The 18,844-nt window shown below is 43.6% G+C and overlaps 1 protein-coding gene across 1 annotated transcript in view; it reads right to left on the bottom strand.

Moving 5' to 3' along the window:
* Window positions 1-18,844, bottom strand: part of LONP1 (lon peptidase 1, mitochondrial) — a 213,826-nt gene that overhangs the window by 156,864 nt on the left and 38,118 nt on the right. Inside the window, exons 8-9 of the mRNA XM_073653197.1 lie at window positions 14,037-14,257; window positions 13,644-13,782 (exon numbers count right to left, since the gene is read on the bottom strand). Of these exons, the coding sequence (XP_073509298.1) occupies window positions 13,644-13,782; window positions 14,037-14,257 (360 nt within the window). The remainder of the gene's footprint in view (window positions 1-13,643; window positions 13,783-14,036; window positions 14,258-18,844) is intronic.

The following is an 18,844-nucleotide window of genomic DNA, read 5'->3' as shown; positions in this document are numbered from 1 at the left end:
CAGCCTGACCACCACCAGCATGATCAGGCACATGTCAGCAAAGCACCCGACTTTGTGGGGCGAACCCCAGGGTCCACAACCAGTATCAGCGGGTGTCACCACTGCTTCTTCCGCTATTGTGCGTGCAAGGCAATCCCCTGTCCATACTGCATGCAAAGATGCCCCCTCCTCTCAGTCTTCACTTGTTATGGCAGTTTCTCAAGAAACAGCATCAACATCCACGTCCCACCGCAGCGTTCAATTGTCCATATCCCAGACCTTTGAAAGAAAGCGCAAATTCGCAGCCAAAGCCCCACAGGCCACAGTCCTAAATTTGCACATTTCACGACTGCTTGCCTTGGAAATGCTGCCTTATAGGCTGGTGGAGACGGAATCCTTCTGCAACCTTATGGCGGTGGCCGTCCCTCGGTACACGGTCCCCAGCCGACACTATTTGGTCCGGTGTGCCATTCCCGCACTACAGAAGCACGTGTCCCAAAACATCTGCCGTGCCCTCAACAACGCAGTTACTGGGAGAGTCCACCTGACAACGGACACGTGGACAAGTGCTTGTGGCCAGGGACAGTACATCTCCCTGACGACACACTGCGTAAACATAGTGGAAGCCGGGACCCAGTCGGACCTTGGGACGGAACACATCCTCCCCACACCGAGGATTGCGGGCCCTATGTCAGTCAGAGTTGCCCCCACAGTGTACAGCTCCTGCGCATCATCCTCCTCCTCCTCCTCCTCATGTTCAGCCTCCATCTCCGATATCACCACATCAGTTACAAGCTGGAAGCATTGCAGTACTGTCTCAGCCAAGAGGCAACAGGTTGTGCGGAAACTCATAAGCTTAGGTGATAAACCTCACACTGCTTGTGAGTTGTGGACAGCTGTGAAAGAGCAGGCAGATCTGTAGCTGAGACCGCTGAACCTACATCCAGGCATGGTCATGTGACAATGGCCGTAACCTGGTGGCGGCTCTGAGGCGAGATCACACACGTACCATGCCTGGCTCATGTGCTTAACCTCGTGGTTCAGCGGTTTCGTAAATTGTACCCCGAGTTGCCTGATCTGCTCGTCAAAGTACACCGCCTGTCAGCTCATTTTCAGAAGTCTGCTACATCTTCCGCCGCCCTTGCTGTGTTGCAGCAGTGTTTGCAGCTTCCGGCACACCGACTGGTGTGTGATGTCCCCACACGTTGCAAAGGATTTGTGAGCAGAAGAGAGCAGTTGTGGAGTACCAGCAGCAACAAGGTAGTCGATATTCAGGTCAGACTCCACACATAAGACCTCAAGAGTGGACCTGGATGTCTGACATATGTACCATCCTGACAAACTTTGAGGAGTCCACCAAGATGGTGAGTGGCGATGACGCCATCATTAGCGTCAGCATCCCACTTGTCTGTCTTTTGCAACGCTCTCTGCAGAGAATTAAAGAGGAGGCATTGCAGCCAGAGTTTGATGAGATGAATCAAGAAGTGGTAGAGGGCGATTACACACAGCTCAGCCTCATCTCATCCCAACGTGCATTGGGGGACAATGAGGGAGAGGAGGAGGAGGAGGAAGAAGAACAGGAGCTGGTATCAAGCGCTGTAGACGGTAGAACCTGTACAACTGTCATACCGTCGGTTCAGAGTGGGGGAGGAGGAGGAGAGCATGGTCAGTCGTCATCTTGGTGAGGACACGGAAGTCTTGCCCATTACCAGTCTGGCACGCATGGCTGACTTAGTTACGCTGCCTTAACCGTGACCCTCGTGTTGTCAAAATGTTGGGTGACAGTCATTACTGGTTGGTGACACTTTTAGACCCCTACTACAAGGAGAAATTTCACTCTCTTATTCCTGAAGTGGAGAGGTCTACAAAAATGGGGCAGTACAAGAAGGCCCTTGCTGCAGAACTGTTAAAAAAATTCCCATCTGAACACGCTAGCGGCAGAGGTCACAGTTCGTTGCCCAACCAAGGCCTACAGGCAAGAGAGACGCAACTCCAATTCAGCAGAGGCAGGGGAACATTGTCAACGTTCTGGGACAGTTTTCTGAGACATGCCCAGCTTACAGGCCCTGAGGTGCGGGGTATTCTCCCAAGAAGTGGAAAGTTTCAAAAGATGGTAAGGGAGTACCTTGCCGACCGTACCAGCGTCCTCCGTGATTACTCTGTGCCTTTTAATTATTGGGTATCCAAGCTGGAAACTTGGAATTATAACTGATAAGCGCACTTGCCTGTCAACTGACAATGCTGACAAGCTGACCCTTATCAAAATGAACAAGGGCTGGATTGGGCCAGACTTCTCATCACCACCAAATGACAGCAGAGTAACAAAGTCAAATCCACTGTGTTATTTCGGGAGGTGTATTCCCATTCACCGCTTCACACCCACACATGGGTATACGTTTCCTCATTTCGGCTGTTTTTTGCTCTTCTCCTTATCCTCAGCTTCCACCACCACTATACCACCAGGGTGACCGTGGTCCGTGTTGCCAGCATTGCAAGTTCCTCCGTCCTAATTTTTGGCAGCTTTTGCTTGGAAGGCATAGGCAAAGACTATGGGAGACCGACTCCCCAATAATGGGAATAATGTTTTTAATATGCTGTACTGCATGGCTCTAGTAAGGGGCATTAAAATCATCTTGTTAAGCTACTGTGACCTCCACGTCTCTTCCAAGGGTCATTGATATTGTCTTTTTATTCCACTGGGACCTCCACCACTCCACAATATTAACCCAGTGTGAAGGCGTCAGTGAGATGGACCATCCCTGGCCACATTCACTTGTTCACGTGTTTGTGGTTAGGCTATCCTTCCCACTAAATGCACTGGGGAGGGCACAGGTAATGTTTTGGTATGCGCGCTTGTGTATAAGGCGCACCGGGACAAATAGGGACGGCTGGGGACCGTTTATGGACACCAGGCCGCCCCCAGGCGGCTGGGGACCGTTTGGGCACCCGGCCGCGGGGCAGCTGGGGACCGAGTATGGACACCCGGCCGCCCCCTGGCTGCTGGGGACCAAACGTGGACACCCGGCCGTCCCCTGGCGGCTGGGGACGGAGTACGGATACCAGGCCGCCGACGCAGCCATGACGTGGTGGCCAGATTCCGCCTCCACATGCCTAAAAGGCCCAATTTCAAGTGCAAGCAAGCAAGCAGCATGGTATTGCAGCCTGGGGGTGGGTGGGTGGCAGGCTGCATACCTGAGCTTGCATTGCAAGGAATGGGGGAGGTACAATTGAACACTGCCCTGGGTCAAGGACTTGCACGGGGATAGTTGCAAGTGTGCATCTTCTGATGCGGCAAGGATCACTTCTGATGGGCACACTTTTAGGCAGTGACCTGGGGGTCAGAGATGCTTCCAGGGGTCTTCCCCATGCTTTTCCCATGTCTTTTCAGCACTGTATGCATGTGTCACACAGCACATGGCCAGATAAGGTTGTAAAATGTTAAAAAGACATTTCCCGGTGAATTCATTTGTCACAGGTGAAAGCAATACAAAAGTGCAAAAACGCATAAAAAATGCTACTTGTGAACATAGCCCAAGGTGTGGAGGAGTATTTTTGTTTTTGGTTATTTATTTTACCTTATACACAAGTCTTTACCCTGGAAAGGAAGTTCCTTAACATATTTCACAGGAAAGCAGTTTCAGTTTAGTTTTTGAACATTTTATTGTGAGCCCGTAAAAGTGGTTTAATACCTCTGACCACGTTGTTGACAGCAGTGACCTGGGGGGTCAGAAATGCTTCCTGGAGCGATCCCCATGCTGTCCACATGTCATCTGAACACTGTCACTATCGTTTTGGGCACTTTTTAGGTTTTCTACAGACTGCCGGGGGGAGCCGCCGCAAAAATGCTCGGGTCTCCCATAAACTAACATTGGGCTCGTTGCTCGGGTCGAGCACCTGAATATCACGGCGAGCTCGGCCCGAGCTTCGAGCACCCGAGCATTTTAGTGCTCGATCAACACTAGTAAGTATAGATTTATTTTTTACCTTTCTTCTACAGTCACACTATATAAATCCATGCCGTTTGAATGGATTTATATAGTGTGACCAAGTTGTCAAGCACTTTTCCAAGAAATGCTAAAAATCGCTTGGAAAGCGCTTGAAAACCTGCATGCGGAAATGCATGTGAAGAAAACTTCACATCCGCATGTCCCTGGCAGGAAAAACGCATGTACAATCCGCATGTACAATCCGCATGCGTTTTTTTCTGCCAGGGAGATGCAGAAACGCTCAGGAAAAAATCCGGACCATTTCGGCATCGTGGGCACATAGCCTATCAGTGTTTATTTTTTAGTGTGTGTGCAGCGTGAGAAGGATGAGGGGTACAATGCATACCAGGATTATACCAGCATGGGAGATCATATACCAATAAAAATGCTCGCCACCCGGGCGCAGAACGGGCTCAATAGCACACACACACATATATATATATATATATATATATATATATATATATATATACACACACACACATATTATATATATATATATATATATATATATATATATATATATATAGTACAGACCAAAAGTTTCAAGAGAATGCCAAGAGTGTGCAAAGCAGTCATCAAAGCAAAAGGTGGCTACTTTGAAGAACCTAGAATATAAGACATATTTTCAGTTGTTTCACACTTTTTTGTTAAGTATATAATTCCACATGTGTTAATTCATAGTTTTGATGCCTTCAGTGTGAATGTACAATTTTCATAGTCATGAAAATACAGAAAAATCTTTAAATGAGAAGTTGTGTCCAAACTTTTGGTCTGTACTAATAATATAAATATATATATTTATTTTTCTTTTTCATTTATTTATTTATTTTTTTTTTTTTTAAGGACAGAGTAGGACACAGCCGCCGTTGAGCGGGTGTGCCATACGCTCCTACAAAGGGTGCCGCTCTCCGCTGGAATTCAGACATTAGGCCAAAGATAAATCACCAATATCCTGAGTTATCTCATTATCAGGTTTCTTGATATTGGAGATACCGATGTATTCACCCTCTGTTTTTTTTTATTCCCCCCTTCGTGCTCCAGTTTGCTAAAATATTGTCTCTTTATGATGGAGCTCATCTTAAGTTATAATTTCTGCAGTATTATGTGATTGTGGCCCCTCTGGTTTATTATATCATTTCATACCTGGTGGATTTTTAATATGCAAATTGCCTCTTCATAGTAAAAGAGGACTTGTACTCTATAGCGCCACCTATTGGAAGGAGCAATCCTACAAGTCACAATCAACCCTTTAACTTGTTGTGCAATATGACTTAGGATAAAAGCCAAATCAGAATCTCAATTTGAAGACAAGGTGTTTCGGGCTGTTGGCCCTCATCAGTGCAAAGCATGAGATCTGATTTGGCTAGATGAGAGGCTCTGGACTGAGGTCTAAGGGGTAGCGTTTCTCCTTGTGTGACACACCGACTCTGGCATGCCAAGGTAAGGAAGCTTATTCGCAATGCTCCTCTGGGCAATGTAATATGCAAATTGCCTCTTCAGAGAAAAAGAGGACTTGAACTTTATAAAGCCACCTATTGGAAGCAGCAATCCTACAGTTTTTTTCTGCATCTATTGTTGTTAAATAAACTAATATTGACCAGTGTTAACCAGGGAAAGAGGGAATAGCCGTCGAGGAGCGGAGGCGCCACTATCGCATTTCAAGGGTGCCAACCTCCACTACTAAGCAGGTTATCAGGAAAGGATAAAAAGTAGGGAAAGTCCAGGATTATCCATTTTTATTGTGTTGATTGTCAGTCTGACATGCTGTTAGTCCTTTTAATTTAATAACAAAAGTTATATTTTAAATCGGGGTCGTTCTATGTTATCTAATAAGTTTAGACCCCGATTTCACCTTATCATTAAAAAAATTCTCTCACTCAAAAATCTATACGACCTCCGCCATGGCAGAGGGGCTCTATGTGCCCCCTTGGTGATTGATATAGGCCACAGTAGTAGTATTGTCTGATTAAATGCTGCCAATGTAGAAGAGCCAGACAGACAGCTCTGAGTTCCAGCACACTGATTGGCAGAAGTCTCTCCTGCCTGCTCTAAACCCCTTGGATCTTCAAGTGATGGAAGACTGCTCCCCAGCCGGATGGGCTGCACCCTTGGTGAACACCTGGAACTGATTGGGATTAAAGGAGCGACCACAAATTAACAGGGGTGACGTCAACCACCACCTGAGATACTGGCAAAAGCGAAGGGGGAGACAAAGAGGTCGATCCAGGGACTGTATTGATCCGTACCAAAAGGCTAGGAGTGTGTTCAGTAGAGGCCTTGACCGAAATAAAGCTAACAGCATGGCCTCGAAAGTCGCTACCATCTTTCTCAGGACCTTTGTCCTGTTGACAATCCAACTAACTTAATCCAGAGTCTGAAAAAAGATCGGTAGGCTCTCTAAATTTTGCGCAAAGGATAGCACACTTCGATAAGAATGTCATCCAGATAAGGAAAACAATTATCCCCCTGGACCGTAGCAGTGCCATAACCGGGGACAGGATCTTCAGAACGCCCAAGATATTCATGAAGTGGGAACATCTACAAATCACCCCTGCTTAAAGCAGGGAAACTGTCGCCTGATCAAAATTGACCCTTATGTTGGTTGACTCGGAAGGGCGAGAGAAAAAGAAATTATCTTAAGGTAGAGTGAACTCTATTCTGTAAGCCGAAGAGATGACTTTACTGAACGAAAGATCAACGATTGCCTCCAGCCATGCCTCCTGAAAAAGGAGGCGGCGGCCACCCACCTAGGAAGAATCCCAGAGTGGAGGCCGCCCATCGAGCATTGACCCTCCCTGATGCCTCTGGACCCAGACGGCCTGGCCCCTGATCCAGAAGGGCATCCAGTGGGTGTTGCTCTAAGCTTAGCTCTTCTGGGCAACTCTCGGTCTACCCTGCCAACCTGACTCGTCCGGTGTAGAAAACTAACGAAAGGGACGGTACATGCAATTGCCACACAAGTACTTGCCACCTGGGCATGGCACTCCATATGCTTCTAAGGATGGTGAACAGAGATACTTCCCTGCCGACGCAATATGATCTTTAATCTCGGCTAATTACTGATCCTGGGAACAGGCTAACAAAGTTTGTCTTTGTTGGATCTGGCCATGGCGACTGCACGTCACAAGGCACTGTGACGTGCAGGGGAGAGGGGAAATATTTTAATTACCACAGGAGGCTGGGATTTCTTACCGGCCCTGGGCCCGCAAGCATTGGAACTTCAATGAATAAAAAGACATTTCACAGCAACAAGACCTAAAATGAGGAATACAGGTAATTATAGATTTACATTTCTATCACCTGTATGCCTATATTAGACATCAAATAAGTCCCAGGGGTGACAGATTCCCTTTAAATCTCCTCTTAGCCTTCTTTTTTGCAAGCTAAACATTCCTAAATCCTTTAACCATTCCTCGTAGGACATAGTTTGCAGTCTGCTCACCATCCTGGTCGCTCTTCTCTGAATTTGCTTGCTTTTTAATGTCTTTTTAAAATGTAGTGCCCAGAACTGGACACAGTATTCCAGATGAGGTCTGATCAAGGAGTCGAGGAGAATAATTACTTCACGTGATCTAGACTATACTTTTCTTAATACATCCCAGAACTGTGTTTGCCTTTTTTGCTGCTGCATCACACTGTTGACTTATGTGCAGTCTTTGATGTATTAGTAGACCCAAGTCTTTTTCACACATACCGTTGCTTAGTTCTATTCCTCCCATTCTGTAGATGTAATTTTAGTTTTTCTTGCCAAGATGTAGAATCTTGCATTTCTCCCTGTTGAATACCATTCTATTAGTCGCTGCCCATTGTTCAAGCTTATCGAGATCCTTCTGAATCCTTTCTCTGTCTTCTCTAGTGTTAGCCATCCCTCCTAGCTTTAGATTTGATTAGTTTAACTTCAGTTCCTTTATCTAGATCATTTATAAAAATGTTGAACTCTAAGGCCATGACAGAGTCTTGTGGTACCCTACTTGAAACAATCTTCCAATTGGATGTACAACCATTTATTACCACTCATTGGGTACGATCACTGAGCCAGTTATGAATCCATCTACCGTAACCTTGTCAATCCCATACTATTCTTATTGAAAAAATGAGCAAGTATGAAATACTTTATCAAATGCTTTGCTGAAGTCGAGATATGCTATATCTATTGCATTTCCCTGATCCACTCAGTGAGTGATTCCATCACAGAAGGAAATTAGATTAATCTGGCATGACTTGCTACAAACCTGTGTCTCTCAGTCATTTACAGGCAGTAAGCAGAATTCAATGCAATGAACCCCCAGAAACCAGAAAGGCAAGTGAACTAGGTAAGGCACGTCAACAAGTAGAGTTCAAATCTGGAACCGCCAAACTCCATTTTCTGTACCCCAGGAGTGTGCCATGTGAAAATAGGAAATAAGTTCCACTGCGGTTACAGTGTGGAATCGAACCAGATGTGACATATCACAGAAATGCAGATTTCCATGTCAACATGATCTACAACAACCCACGAGACACCTCACGAAGTCTGAGTCGCCAATAAGGGCTGGATCTCAATCCAGTGAGGAGGTAGAAAGAAAAAACACTGGGCCAAGAGAGACCACAGTCAGGAATGACCATCTCTGCATTGCTACACTATGCAGGAGAGGCAGTTGAGGCCTTAAATTCAAGGGAAGCAGGAGCAGCTTAGCAAGGGGGAAGGGAAAAGGCTCATGACCTCCGCAGCTTGGTGAGAAGTAATACTATAAAGGCAGAGGTCAGCAACCTTTCTGACCTTGAGAGCCACATTCAGCTATGAAAGAGGTTCGCGAGCCACATTCAGCTCAGAGAGAGTCGCGAGCTGGGTCAGACTGAAGCACTGGGACACTGGACGATTCTCCGGTGGGCCCCAGGTTCTCGGCAGGCCCCCCAAGCAGGATGTAGAGGGCCCGCTGGTTTCAACTGAATGTGCGTCCCGAGGATATTCAGTTGAAGAAAGTCTGCACTGCAATAATTAATATGGCCGCCGACTTATGAGAGACCGGCGGCTGACGTCAGTCAACGTAGGACGTCACTGTCATGCGCCGTCTGTGACGGGCACATGGACGCCAGCCGCACACGACCGCATCGTATCTGCAGTGCAGGAAGAGGACGCCGCGCAGCGCAGGCAGACAAAAAGATTTTTTTTTTCCTCTGTGCATGGGGGCCAGCACCAGGGACATTGGGGCTCAAGATGGAGGAACATAAGTTCCCAGGATGGGGGGTATTATTAAAGTGGACATGCTGCGGGACTTAATTACTGTATGCAGGCCAAAATGAGGAACATACAGTATTAGTTTATGGTGGCAAGTGGGTGCCATAATTATTATAGGGGCCAATAAAGGGACATTGTTACTGCTGTACTAGAATGTACTTTTTAGAACAGTTTTCCATGGGGGAAGGGGGGGACAAAAGGGAGGTAGAGTTACTGTTCAGAGAGGGCGCTGTCAATTTTTTTCTTCATCTGGCATAGTGTATAAGTCTGGGAATGTGCTCTAGAAGTGATCAGCTATTGATAACTGTGTTTTCGGCAGAGACGAGTCCCGGCTGGAAGAAGTGATGGCGGTCTGTGCCAGATGAAGAAGAAAAGTGAAGATGAAGGACTTCTACTAGAGACGTCACTGGTAAGTCAATGTGTTACCTGTACACTGACACTATACTCTGTACACTATATACAGAGCTCCTGTGTAAAATGTAACCGGTGGTAATAATGTTGTTAGTTTTGTGGATTTTATCAATGATCAGTATTGTAATATTCGGTCATTATGTCGTAATATGTGAAGTGGTCACAGTTTGGCGGTATTTGTCCCGTGTATGTGGTATTATTCGTTCACTGTGGTGGTAATATGTGGTCTGGTTATGGGGCGGCAGCATTTGTCCCCTGTATGTAGTATTATTAGGTAGGGCGGTGGAGTTGGAGTCGGAGTCCATTTTGGTGGAGCCGGAAACGGAGTTGGTATAAAATGGACAGACTCCAACTCCTAAAATATATAATAAGGGTCCATGCCAACGATGCGTTTTTCAAGAGTTTTTGCTGTGAAATTTTTGCAGCGTAAACGCTTGGGAAACGCTTGGTGATCCTTCTCCCATGGTCCCCAATGTAAATCCGCAATTTCAATGCCCATGCTGCGGAATTTTCCGCAGCGTTTTTGATGTGCGGAAAATTCTGCAGCATGTCCATTATTTGTGCGTTTACGCATGCGGAATTGCCTTCTCAATGCATTAGAAAACGCAAAGCAATTCCGCATGTGCAAAACGCTTCAAAAACGCGCGAAAAACACATGTCAAATTCCACGCTCGTTTTTCCGGGCAAGGACATGCAGAAATGAAGCGGAAATTTTCCACTTCATTTCTGCATCATGGGCACATAGCCTAAAGTAGGCACAGTAGTTCAATACAGTTTGTGGGGAATATTTTTTTCATAAGAATTTGGGAAAGTTATGAAATGTCCTATAAATGTCTGTCCTATTCCTGATCTAAGGGTCTAGACTTTTAGCTGAGATGAATCTGTGCTACAGTAAATTTATCATTTAAACATGAGCCATGTATTAGGGAGTCGGAGTCATGGAAATTAAGGAGTCGGAGTTGGAGTAAGAGGTTTGGCTTACTGACTCCACAGCCCTGTTATTAAGTCACTATGTTGTGGTAATACGTGGTCTGGTCATGGTGTGGCGGTATTTAGTCTTGTATGTGGTATTATTCGGTCACTAGGTGGTGGTAATATGTAGTCTGGTAACGGTGTGGTGGTATTTCCCCATTTTATGTGGTATTATTGGTCTTGCTATAGTGGATTGTGTTGTGTATGGTGGTCAATTGTCCTCTCTGATATTAATTAGGGGAAGATTCTTTATTTCCATTAATGATCAAAAACTTGGAACAAGATGCACTTACTTGAAAACAAGTTATCACCCCTCCACAGGATAAGTGAACTTATTGATTGGTGGGGGCCTGACTGCTGGGACCTGCACTGATTGGCAGAATGTGGAGCTTTTGTCCCCATTTGACAGGAGAGGCATGTGCGACTTGACCACTGATCCATTCATTCCCTCAGTGGCTGCGAGCGATGTGCTTGCTTTTCTCTGGAAGCCTCAAAGAGAATGAATGGAGCTGCGATCAGACATCCCATCCGCATTATAATGGGGATAAAAGTGTTTTGTCAGGGATTAAATTTCCCCATTCTTCCGATTGGAATGGTTTCCAATGGTCGGACTCAAACGATCAATACGTTATCATCTATCCTGTGAGGTCATGGTGTTTTAACCAAAGAAGACCTTTAATGCAAACTACCGTAATTGTAAATCCCAGTTATAGTGTGTGCACAGTAGATGTGCAGGAGCAGCCTGTGTTTTACACTATAACGAGGATAACGGCTAACAGGTATTTGCATATAGCTGTAGGGTGGGCCCCTAGGGTCAATTCATCCTGTGGGCCCCAGACATCCCAGTAGGACACTGGTCATGAGCTACATACAGCTCTTGCTCCACTCACAGTAGTGACATCAAAAGCTTCCTGTTACTGGTATAATGACAACCAAAGTTTTTCCACTGAAATCACGTCAAAGAAGTATGCCAAGCTCTGGGGGTTCCGATCTGCTCTTCTCTGTAAAGCTATACCCAAAAGTCACCATCTAGAGATCTACTCACACCTGGTGCTAATGCACCAAGCTGTCAGACAGCCGCCAGCCACACATCACAAGCCCATGAGCCACATGTGGTTCTCGAGCTACAGGTTGGGAACCCCTGCTGTAAGGCATATTAAAGGTACAGACACTGCCACTGGCCACAGAGCACTACTGAATAATCTCTCCATAAGGAAAGGTAAACCACTGAGGGTTGGAGGAAAAGTTATTTCAACTCTTTGCTTCCTGTCCCTACTAGGCCTCATTCAGTTATTTTTTTTTTTTTATATCGGACAGTTTTATCAGTGATTTTGGCCCGTTTGACCAAATGGTCAGTTTTTCTCTGTTGGGGAAAGAAAAAAAAAAAAAAAAAGTTTCTCCAACTTCTTCTATCAGTCTGTGAAAAAATGATCTGCAAATGGATGGAATTGGAGTGCTGTGTAAGTTTTTTTCACGTACCCATAGACTTGCATAGCCACTTTTGATTTGTTCAAAATTGATCCAAGTGTCAAGTCGTGTGCTTTTGCGCAGACCCCTCAGTCAGAGGAAAACAGACTATGTGATCTACCCCACAGGCTATATTTATGAAAAGCACGGATAACACTCGTACAAGAAAAAATTACAAAACGGAATGAGGTCTTCGAGCATGACTCAACCTCCCCCTTTGGTGCTGTAGTGGAGGAAGACGAATGAAAAATAAATAAACATATAAACATCTGGTTTGTGTCGCCATTTTCTCAGACCATAACTTTATTTTTCCATTTATGGAACTGCATAAGGGCTTGTGTTTTACATGGAGAGCTGTTTTTATTGATACCATTTTGGGGTACATCGTCTTTGATCACTTTTTATTGCTCTTTTTTATGGGACATGCCTAACAAAAAATGGTAATTCTTGAGATTCAATTTTTCTTGCTTTGCGACATTTACAATACGGGTTAAATAATTTTGTATTTTGATAGAATGGTCTTTTACATACATGGGGGTAATAAAGATGGTTACATTTTATATCTTTATTTTAATTGGGGAAAATAAGGGTGATTAGAAAGTTATTTTTTCTAATATTTAAGAGTACCAACATGACAAAAATGGCATCCTAATGGCAAAACACAATAAGGTCACAGCCCAGAGTGGTGTGCCCCAGAGACCACGAGACTTGAATGCTGCTGTCAGAGATTGACAGAGGCTTTAAAGTGGGTTAAAAGCAGCTGGAGCTCATAGGGGTTGTCCAAAAACAAAATACATTTTATAAGATTCTCTATTTAGTATTTTAGAAATAAGTATTTTTCTAATACATTCAAATAAAAAATACCTACCCTTTTCTCTCTCTACTTTAACTTCCTTTGTTTTTTTTCTTAGTTCCAATGACATTTTGTTAGCGTTTCCCAGAATGCACTAGTGAGTCTTAAACTAGACGTCATCAAGGGGCTTGCGCTTTCATTGCCCATTGACCGTGCGCTTCGTCGTCTCCTCTAAAGAAAAGTGACATGAGATCACTCTCCTGCTGGCTTAAGAACCAGTGAAAAAGCAAAATGAAAGTAACAGCGGCGGGCAGGGACAGCATACTGAGCATGCGTTGGTAGTTACAACCATTGCAGAGAATAATGCAGCCCATGAAACGTTCGTCCCTGATGACGATTCATTTCAGGGTGGAGACAGCAGATGTTGCGGGGTAACAGCAGCCCCAGCCCCCTTCATGAGGTCTCATTTGAGAATCCCCAGTGCATTCTGAAAGACTCAAGCAGAACAGAAGTGGGGAAAACAAACACAGATAGGAAGTTAAGGAAGTTTTACTCGAGTTACATTAGAAAAGTTTTTTTTTTTTTTTTTTTTACATTAAATCATATTAAATTCAGCTAGGTTTCGGGCAACCCCTGTAACTTAGATCACTGCTGTTACATGCAGATGCCAGCTGCTTAACACAGCCAGATATGGAGTGGTCTCAGCTAATGGGCATGCTTCATTCACCCACACCAGGCATGCGACGTACATGAACCTTACTTGCCAAGAAAGGGATAAAAAATTTTAAGATCTCTATATTACAATAATACTTACAAGAATTCTTTTCTTGACATCTTCCATCCCATAATGATCTTCTTCCAACACTTCCTCAGCACTCCTCAGGTCCAAATTCTCATGGCTGTACTTTCCCCAGGGAATAGACGTTAACCAATCCAAGTAATTTCTTGTTACACTGCAAAAAATGAATATTTGATTTAAAAACAGGCTGTTCACCTCAAATTTTGTGAATGCATATTTCAAACAAAGCCATATGCCTGAATTCAGCCTCTCAGTGAGGTTAAGTGTTTCAACATTGTATAGAAAAGCATATTCACTATACTTCTCTATATAGAGGGATCATGCATTCTCTTTTTAAATAAATAATATTTGTAAAAAAAAAAAAAAAAAATCCAACAGTAAATTAAAATGTCATATTTAATATCTCACTTAAATTCAGAGGAATGGTTGTCAAGTAATCCCAGTTTACCAAGCTCTTCATCAATGACTTCCATGACATGCTTTGGGACTGTAAGATCATGTAACCTCTCCCGAAACTTTTCTTCAATGGCATCTTTATCTTCTTTCTCCAGGCCAAGCTCTTTCTTTATGATCTTCAGTTGTTCTTGCAGCAAATACTTTCTATGTGTTTGTTTAATCTTTTCTTCTACCTGCAAAACATCAGAACAATTTTTAAATCTGGTACTTCATTTTTCTTGCCAAGTACATATGTCAACATACACTTAATGTCCATTTTTACATTACAGATAGCGTGACAACATTAGTATATGGTATCTAGGGTTTGAACCTGCATGGTAAAAAAAAGAAACAGAACCAATGCTAGAATTGCTGTTTTTCCAGTTTGTCCCTTATTCTTCCTCCGGAAAAAAACAGCAATATTTTTGAATACTTACCATAAATTGGTTTCCTCGTTGAGTTCATAAGGGAAAAAAGGACGGAGTGGGGATATATACAGTTGAAACCAGAAGTTTACATACACTATATAAAAAGACACATGCATGTTTTTCTCAATATCTGACATGAAATCAGAAGAAACCTTTCCCGTTTTAGGTCAATTAGGATTACCAGAATTATTAATATTTGCCAAATGCCAGAATAATGAGAGAGAGAGAATGCTTTAAGGCATTTTTATTACTTACTGCAAAGTCATAAGTTTACATACACTAAGATTACTATGCCTTTAACCCCTTAAGCCCCGCGGGTGGTTTGCACGTTAATGACCGGGCCAATTTTTACAATTCTGACCACTGTCACTTTATGAGGTAATTACTCTGGAACGCTTCAACGTATTCCCCTGATTCTGAGACTGTTTTTTCATGACATATTGTACTTCATGATTGTGGAAAAATTTCTTCGATATCACTTGCGTTTATTTGTGAAAAAAACAGAAATTTGGCGAAAATTTTGAAAATTTTGCTATTTTCAATATTTTAATCTTTATGCCTTTAAATCAGAGCGATATGTCACACAAAAGAGTTAATAAATAACATTTCCCACATGTCTACTTTACATCAGCACAATTTTGGAACCAAAATTTTTTTTTGTTAGGGAGCTATAAGGGTTAAAAGTTGACCAGCGATTTCTCATTTTTCCAACAAAATTTACAAAACCATTTTTTTAGGGACCACATGACATTTGAAGTCACTTTGAGGGGTCTTTTTGACAGAAAATACCCAAAAGTGACACCATTCTAAAAACTGCACCCCTCAAGGTGCTCAAAACCACATTCAAGAACTTTATTAACCCTTCAGGTGCTTCACAGGAATTTTTTGAATGTGGAAGAAAAAAATGAACATTAACTTTTTTACAAAAATGTTACTTTAGACCCAATTTTTTTATTTTCACAGGGGTAACAAGAAAAAAATGGACCCCAAAATTTGTTGTGCAATTTCCCCTGGGCACGCAGATACCCAATATTTGGGGAAAAAACACTGTTTGGGCGCACGGCAGGGCTCGGAAGGGAAGGAGCGCCATTTGACTTTTTGATTGTAAAATTTGCTTGAATAATTAGCGGACGCCATGTTGTGTTTGGAGAGCCCCTGTGTGCCCAAACTTTGGAGCTCCCCCACAAGTGACCCCATTTTGGAAACTAGACCCCCCAAGGCACCTTTATAGATGCATAGTGAGCACTTGGAACCCCCAGGTGCTTCACAAATTGATTCGTAAAAATGAAAAAGTGAAAAAAAAACCACTTTTTCATTTTTATGAATCAATTTGTGAAACACCTGGGGTTCCAAGTGCTCACTATGCATCTAGATAGGTGCCTTGGGGGGTCTAGTTTCCAAAATGGGGTCACTTGTGGGGGAGCTCCAATGTTTGGGCACACAGGGACTCTCCAAATGCAACATGATAGCCGCTAACAAATTGAGCCGATTTTCCATTCAATTTGTTAGCGGACACCATGTCGCGTTTGGAGAGCCCGTGATGTGCCTAAACAGTGGAGCTCCCCCACAAGTGTCCCCATTTTGGAAACTATACCCCTCAAGGATTTTATTAAGGTGTATAGTGAACATTTTGAACCCAGAGGTACGGCACAGAATTTGTTTACATTAGGTCATCATATTGAATAAGTTGTCATTATTCTTGAGCGCAAGTGCTCGCTACTTGAGTTTGCATCGGGTACTCAGGTATGCACCATGTACAGTGTGTGCTCGAGTGACATGCTCGAGTCCCTGCTCCGCATGTTTCACGGTTATTAGACACCCAAAAAAAAACATGCGGGGATCGCTCGTGCATGGCAGGCAATCCCCGTAAAGTTTTTTGGCCGCAAAGCATATGGGGCAGAGACTCGAGCATGTCACTCAAATACCCACGATACTCAATGCATACCAGAGCACCCGATGCAAACTCAAGTAGCGAGCACTTGCTCTCAACACTAGTCGCCATATCGTCATCTTTTTTTCTTACTTTTGAAAAAAATCCCAACCCCAGCCCTAGCCCCAGCACAACCCTAGCCCCAGCACAACCCTAGCCCCAGCACAACCCAAGAGTTTATTTTTGACGCCGTTCCTTGTGCGGTATAAGTGATTAGACGACTTTATTCTTCGGGTCGGTGTGATTACAGCAATGCCAGAATCATATGGGGTTTTTATGACTGACAGCTGTCACACACTAAAAGACGCATTTTTTGTAAAATCTTGTTTTTGCATCGCCATATTTTGAGAGCTATAATTTTTTCCAGATTTTGGCAGACAGTCATGTGACTGCTCGTTTTTTGCGGGATGACTTGACGTTGTTATTGGTGCCATTTTCAGGCGCGTGACATTTTTTGATCGCTTTCTATTCCGATTTTTGGGAGGCAGAATAAACAAAAACCAACAATTCAGGAAGTTTTTTTTTTTTTTATTCTGTTCCGCGTGTGGTAAAATTGATGAGGTAGCTTTATTCTTCGGGTCAGTACATTTACAGCGGTACCACATTTGTATCATTTTTCTATGTTTTGGCGCTTATACACAATAAAAGCTATTTTATAGAAAAAAATATTTTTTAGCATCGCTTTATTCTGAGAGCTATAACTTTTTTATTTTTCGGCTGATGGAGCTGTATGGCGGCTTGTTTTTTGCGGGACGAGATGACGTTTTCAGCGGTATCATTTTTATTTATATGCGTCTTTTTGATCGCGTGTTATTCCACTTTTTGTTTGGTGGTATGGCGATAAAGCATTGTTTTTTGCTTCGTTTTTTTTTTTTTACCGTGTTCACTGAAGGGGTTAACTAGTGGGACAGTTTTATAGGTCAGGTTGTTCCGGACGCGGCGATACCAAATATGTGTACTTTTATTGTTTTGTTTTTTTTTTAATAATATTTATTGATGGGTACATTATATTTTTATTTTTGGTGTATTATTTTTTATTTTTTTTTTTTTATAATATTTTTGCACATTTTTTTATTTTTTTTTTTCCCCACTTTCACACAGTTTATACACTTTATTACTTTGTCCCACTCTGTGACTTTCACTTTTTTTTTTTCTGATCGCCTGCATGGCACAGGAATGAAGCACCATACCTATGCCATGAAGGCTGTCAGAAGTGCACAGTGTGAAGATTGCTTGGAGATGCACTGCGCATGCCCAAGCAATCTTCCTGCTCTCTGGTGACCCGGATGTTGTCATGACGACATCGGGTCGTCATGGCAACACCCGGGAAGCCTTTGCAGACTGCGCTGGAAGCCGGAAGAGGAGGCGAGTATCGCCGATCACCTCCCCTTGCCCCCGCAATGCCGCGATCGACTTCGATCGCAGCATCGCGGGGGTTAATGTGCTGGAAGCGGTGCAGGACCGCTCCCTGCACATAGTACCGGGTGTCAGCTGTGACAATCAGCTGACACCCGGCGGCGATCGCGCCCGTACAGCCTGTGTGCGCGCGCGATCGCCATGACGTACTAATACGGGTCTGGCTCTTAAGTCCCAGGGCACAGACGCGTATTAGTACGTCAGATGTTATTAAGGGGTTAAACAATTCTGGACTGCCTATATGATGATCTCATGTGTTTGGAAGCTTCTGATAGATTGTTTGGAAACTTTTGAGTTAATTAGAGACACACCTGTTGATGTATTTTAATGCACACCTGAAACACACTGCTTCTTTGTGTAGCATCATGGGAAAGTAAAGAAATCAGCCAAGATATCAGGAAGAGAATTGTGGACTTGCACAAGTCTGGCTCATCCTTGGGTACAATGTCAAGATTCCTGAAGGTGCCTCGTTCATCTGTACAAACAATTATACGGAACCATAAAACAAGATGGGAATGTCCAGCCATTATACCGCTCAGGAAGGAAACGGGTTCTGTGTCCCAAAGATGAACGTGCTTTGGTCCGACATGTGCATATCAACCCAAGAACAAAGCAAAAGACCATGTGAAGAGGATGGCGGAAGCTGGTAAGATTGTGTCAATATCCACAGTGAAACGAGTACTGTATTAACATGGGCTGAAAGGCCACTCTGCCAGGAAGAAGCCATTACTCCAAAACAAACATAAAAAAGCCAGATTAACCCCTTTGCCCCCGAGGGTGGTTTGCACGTTAATGACCGGGCCAATTTTTACAATTCTGACTTCTGTCACATTATGAGGCAATACCTCTGGAACGCTTCAACGGATTCCCCTGATTCTGAGACTGTTTTTTCATGACAAACTGTACTTCATGATAGTGGTAAAATTTCTTCAATATGACTTGTGTTTATTTGTGAAAAAAAATGGAAATTTGGCGAAAATTTCGCAAATTTCAAACTTTGAATTCTT

The sequence above is a fragment of the Phyllobates terribilis genome, unplaced genomic scaffold, assembly GCF_046119375.1.
Source record: "Phyllobates terribilis strain yellow unplaced genomic scaffold, ASM4611937v1 Scaffold_1__5_contigs__length_1240528914, whole genome shotgun sequence".
Classification (NCBI taxonomy): Eukaryota; Metazoa; Chordata; class Amphibia; order Anura; family Dendrobatidae; genus Phyllobates; species Phyllobates terribilis.
Note: the sequence above shows the minus strand (reverse complement) of the source record. Positions and strands in the feature narration are given on the sequence as shown.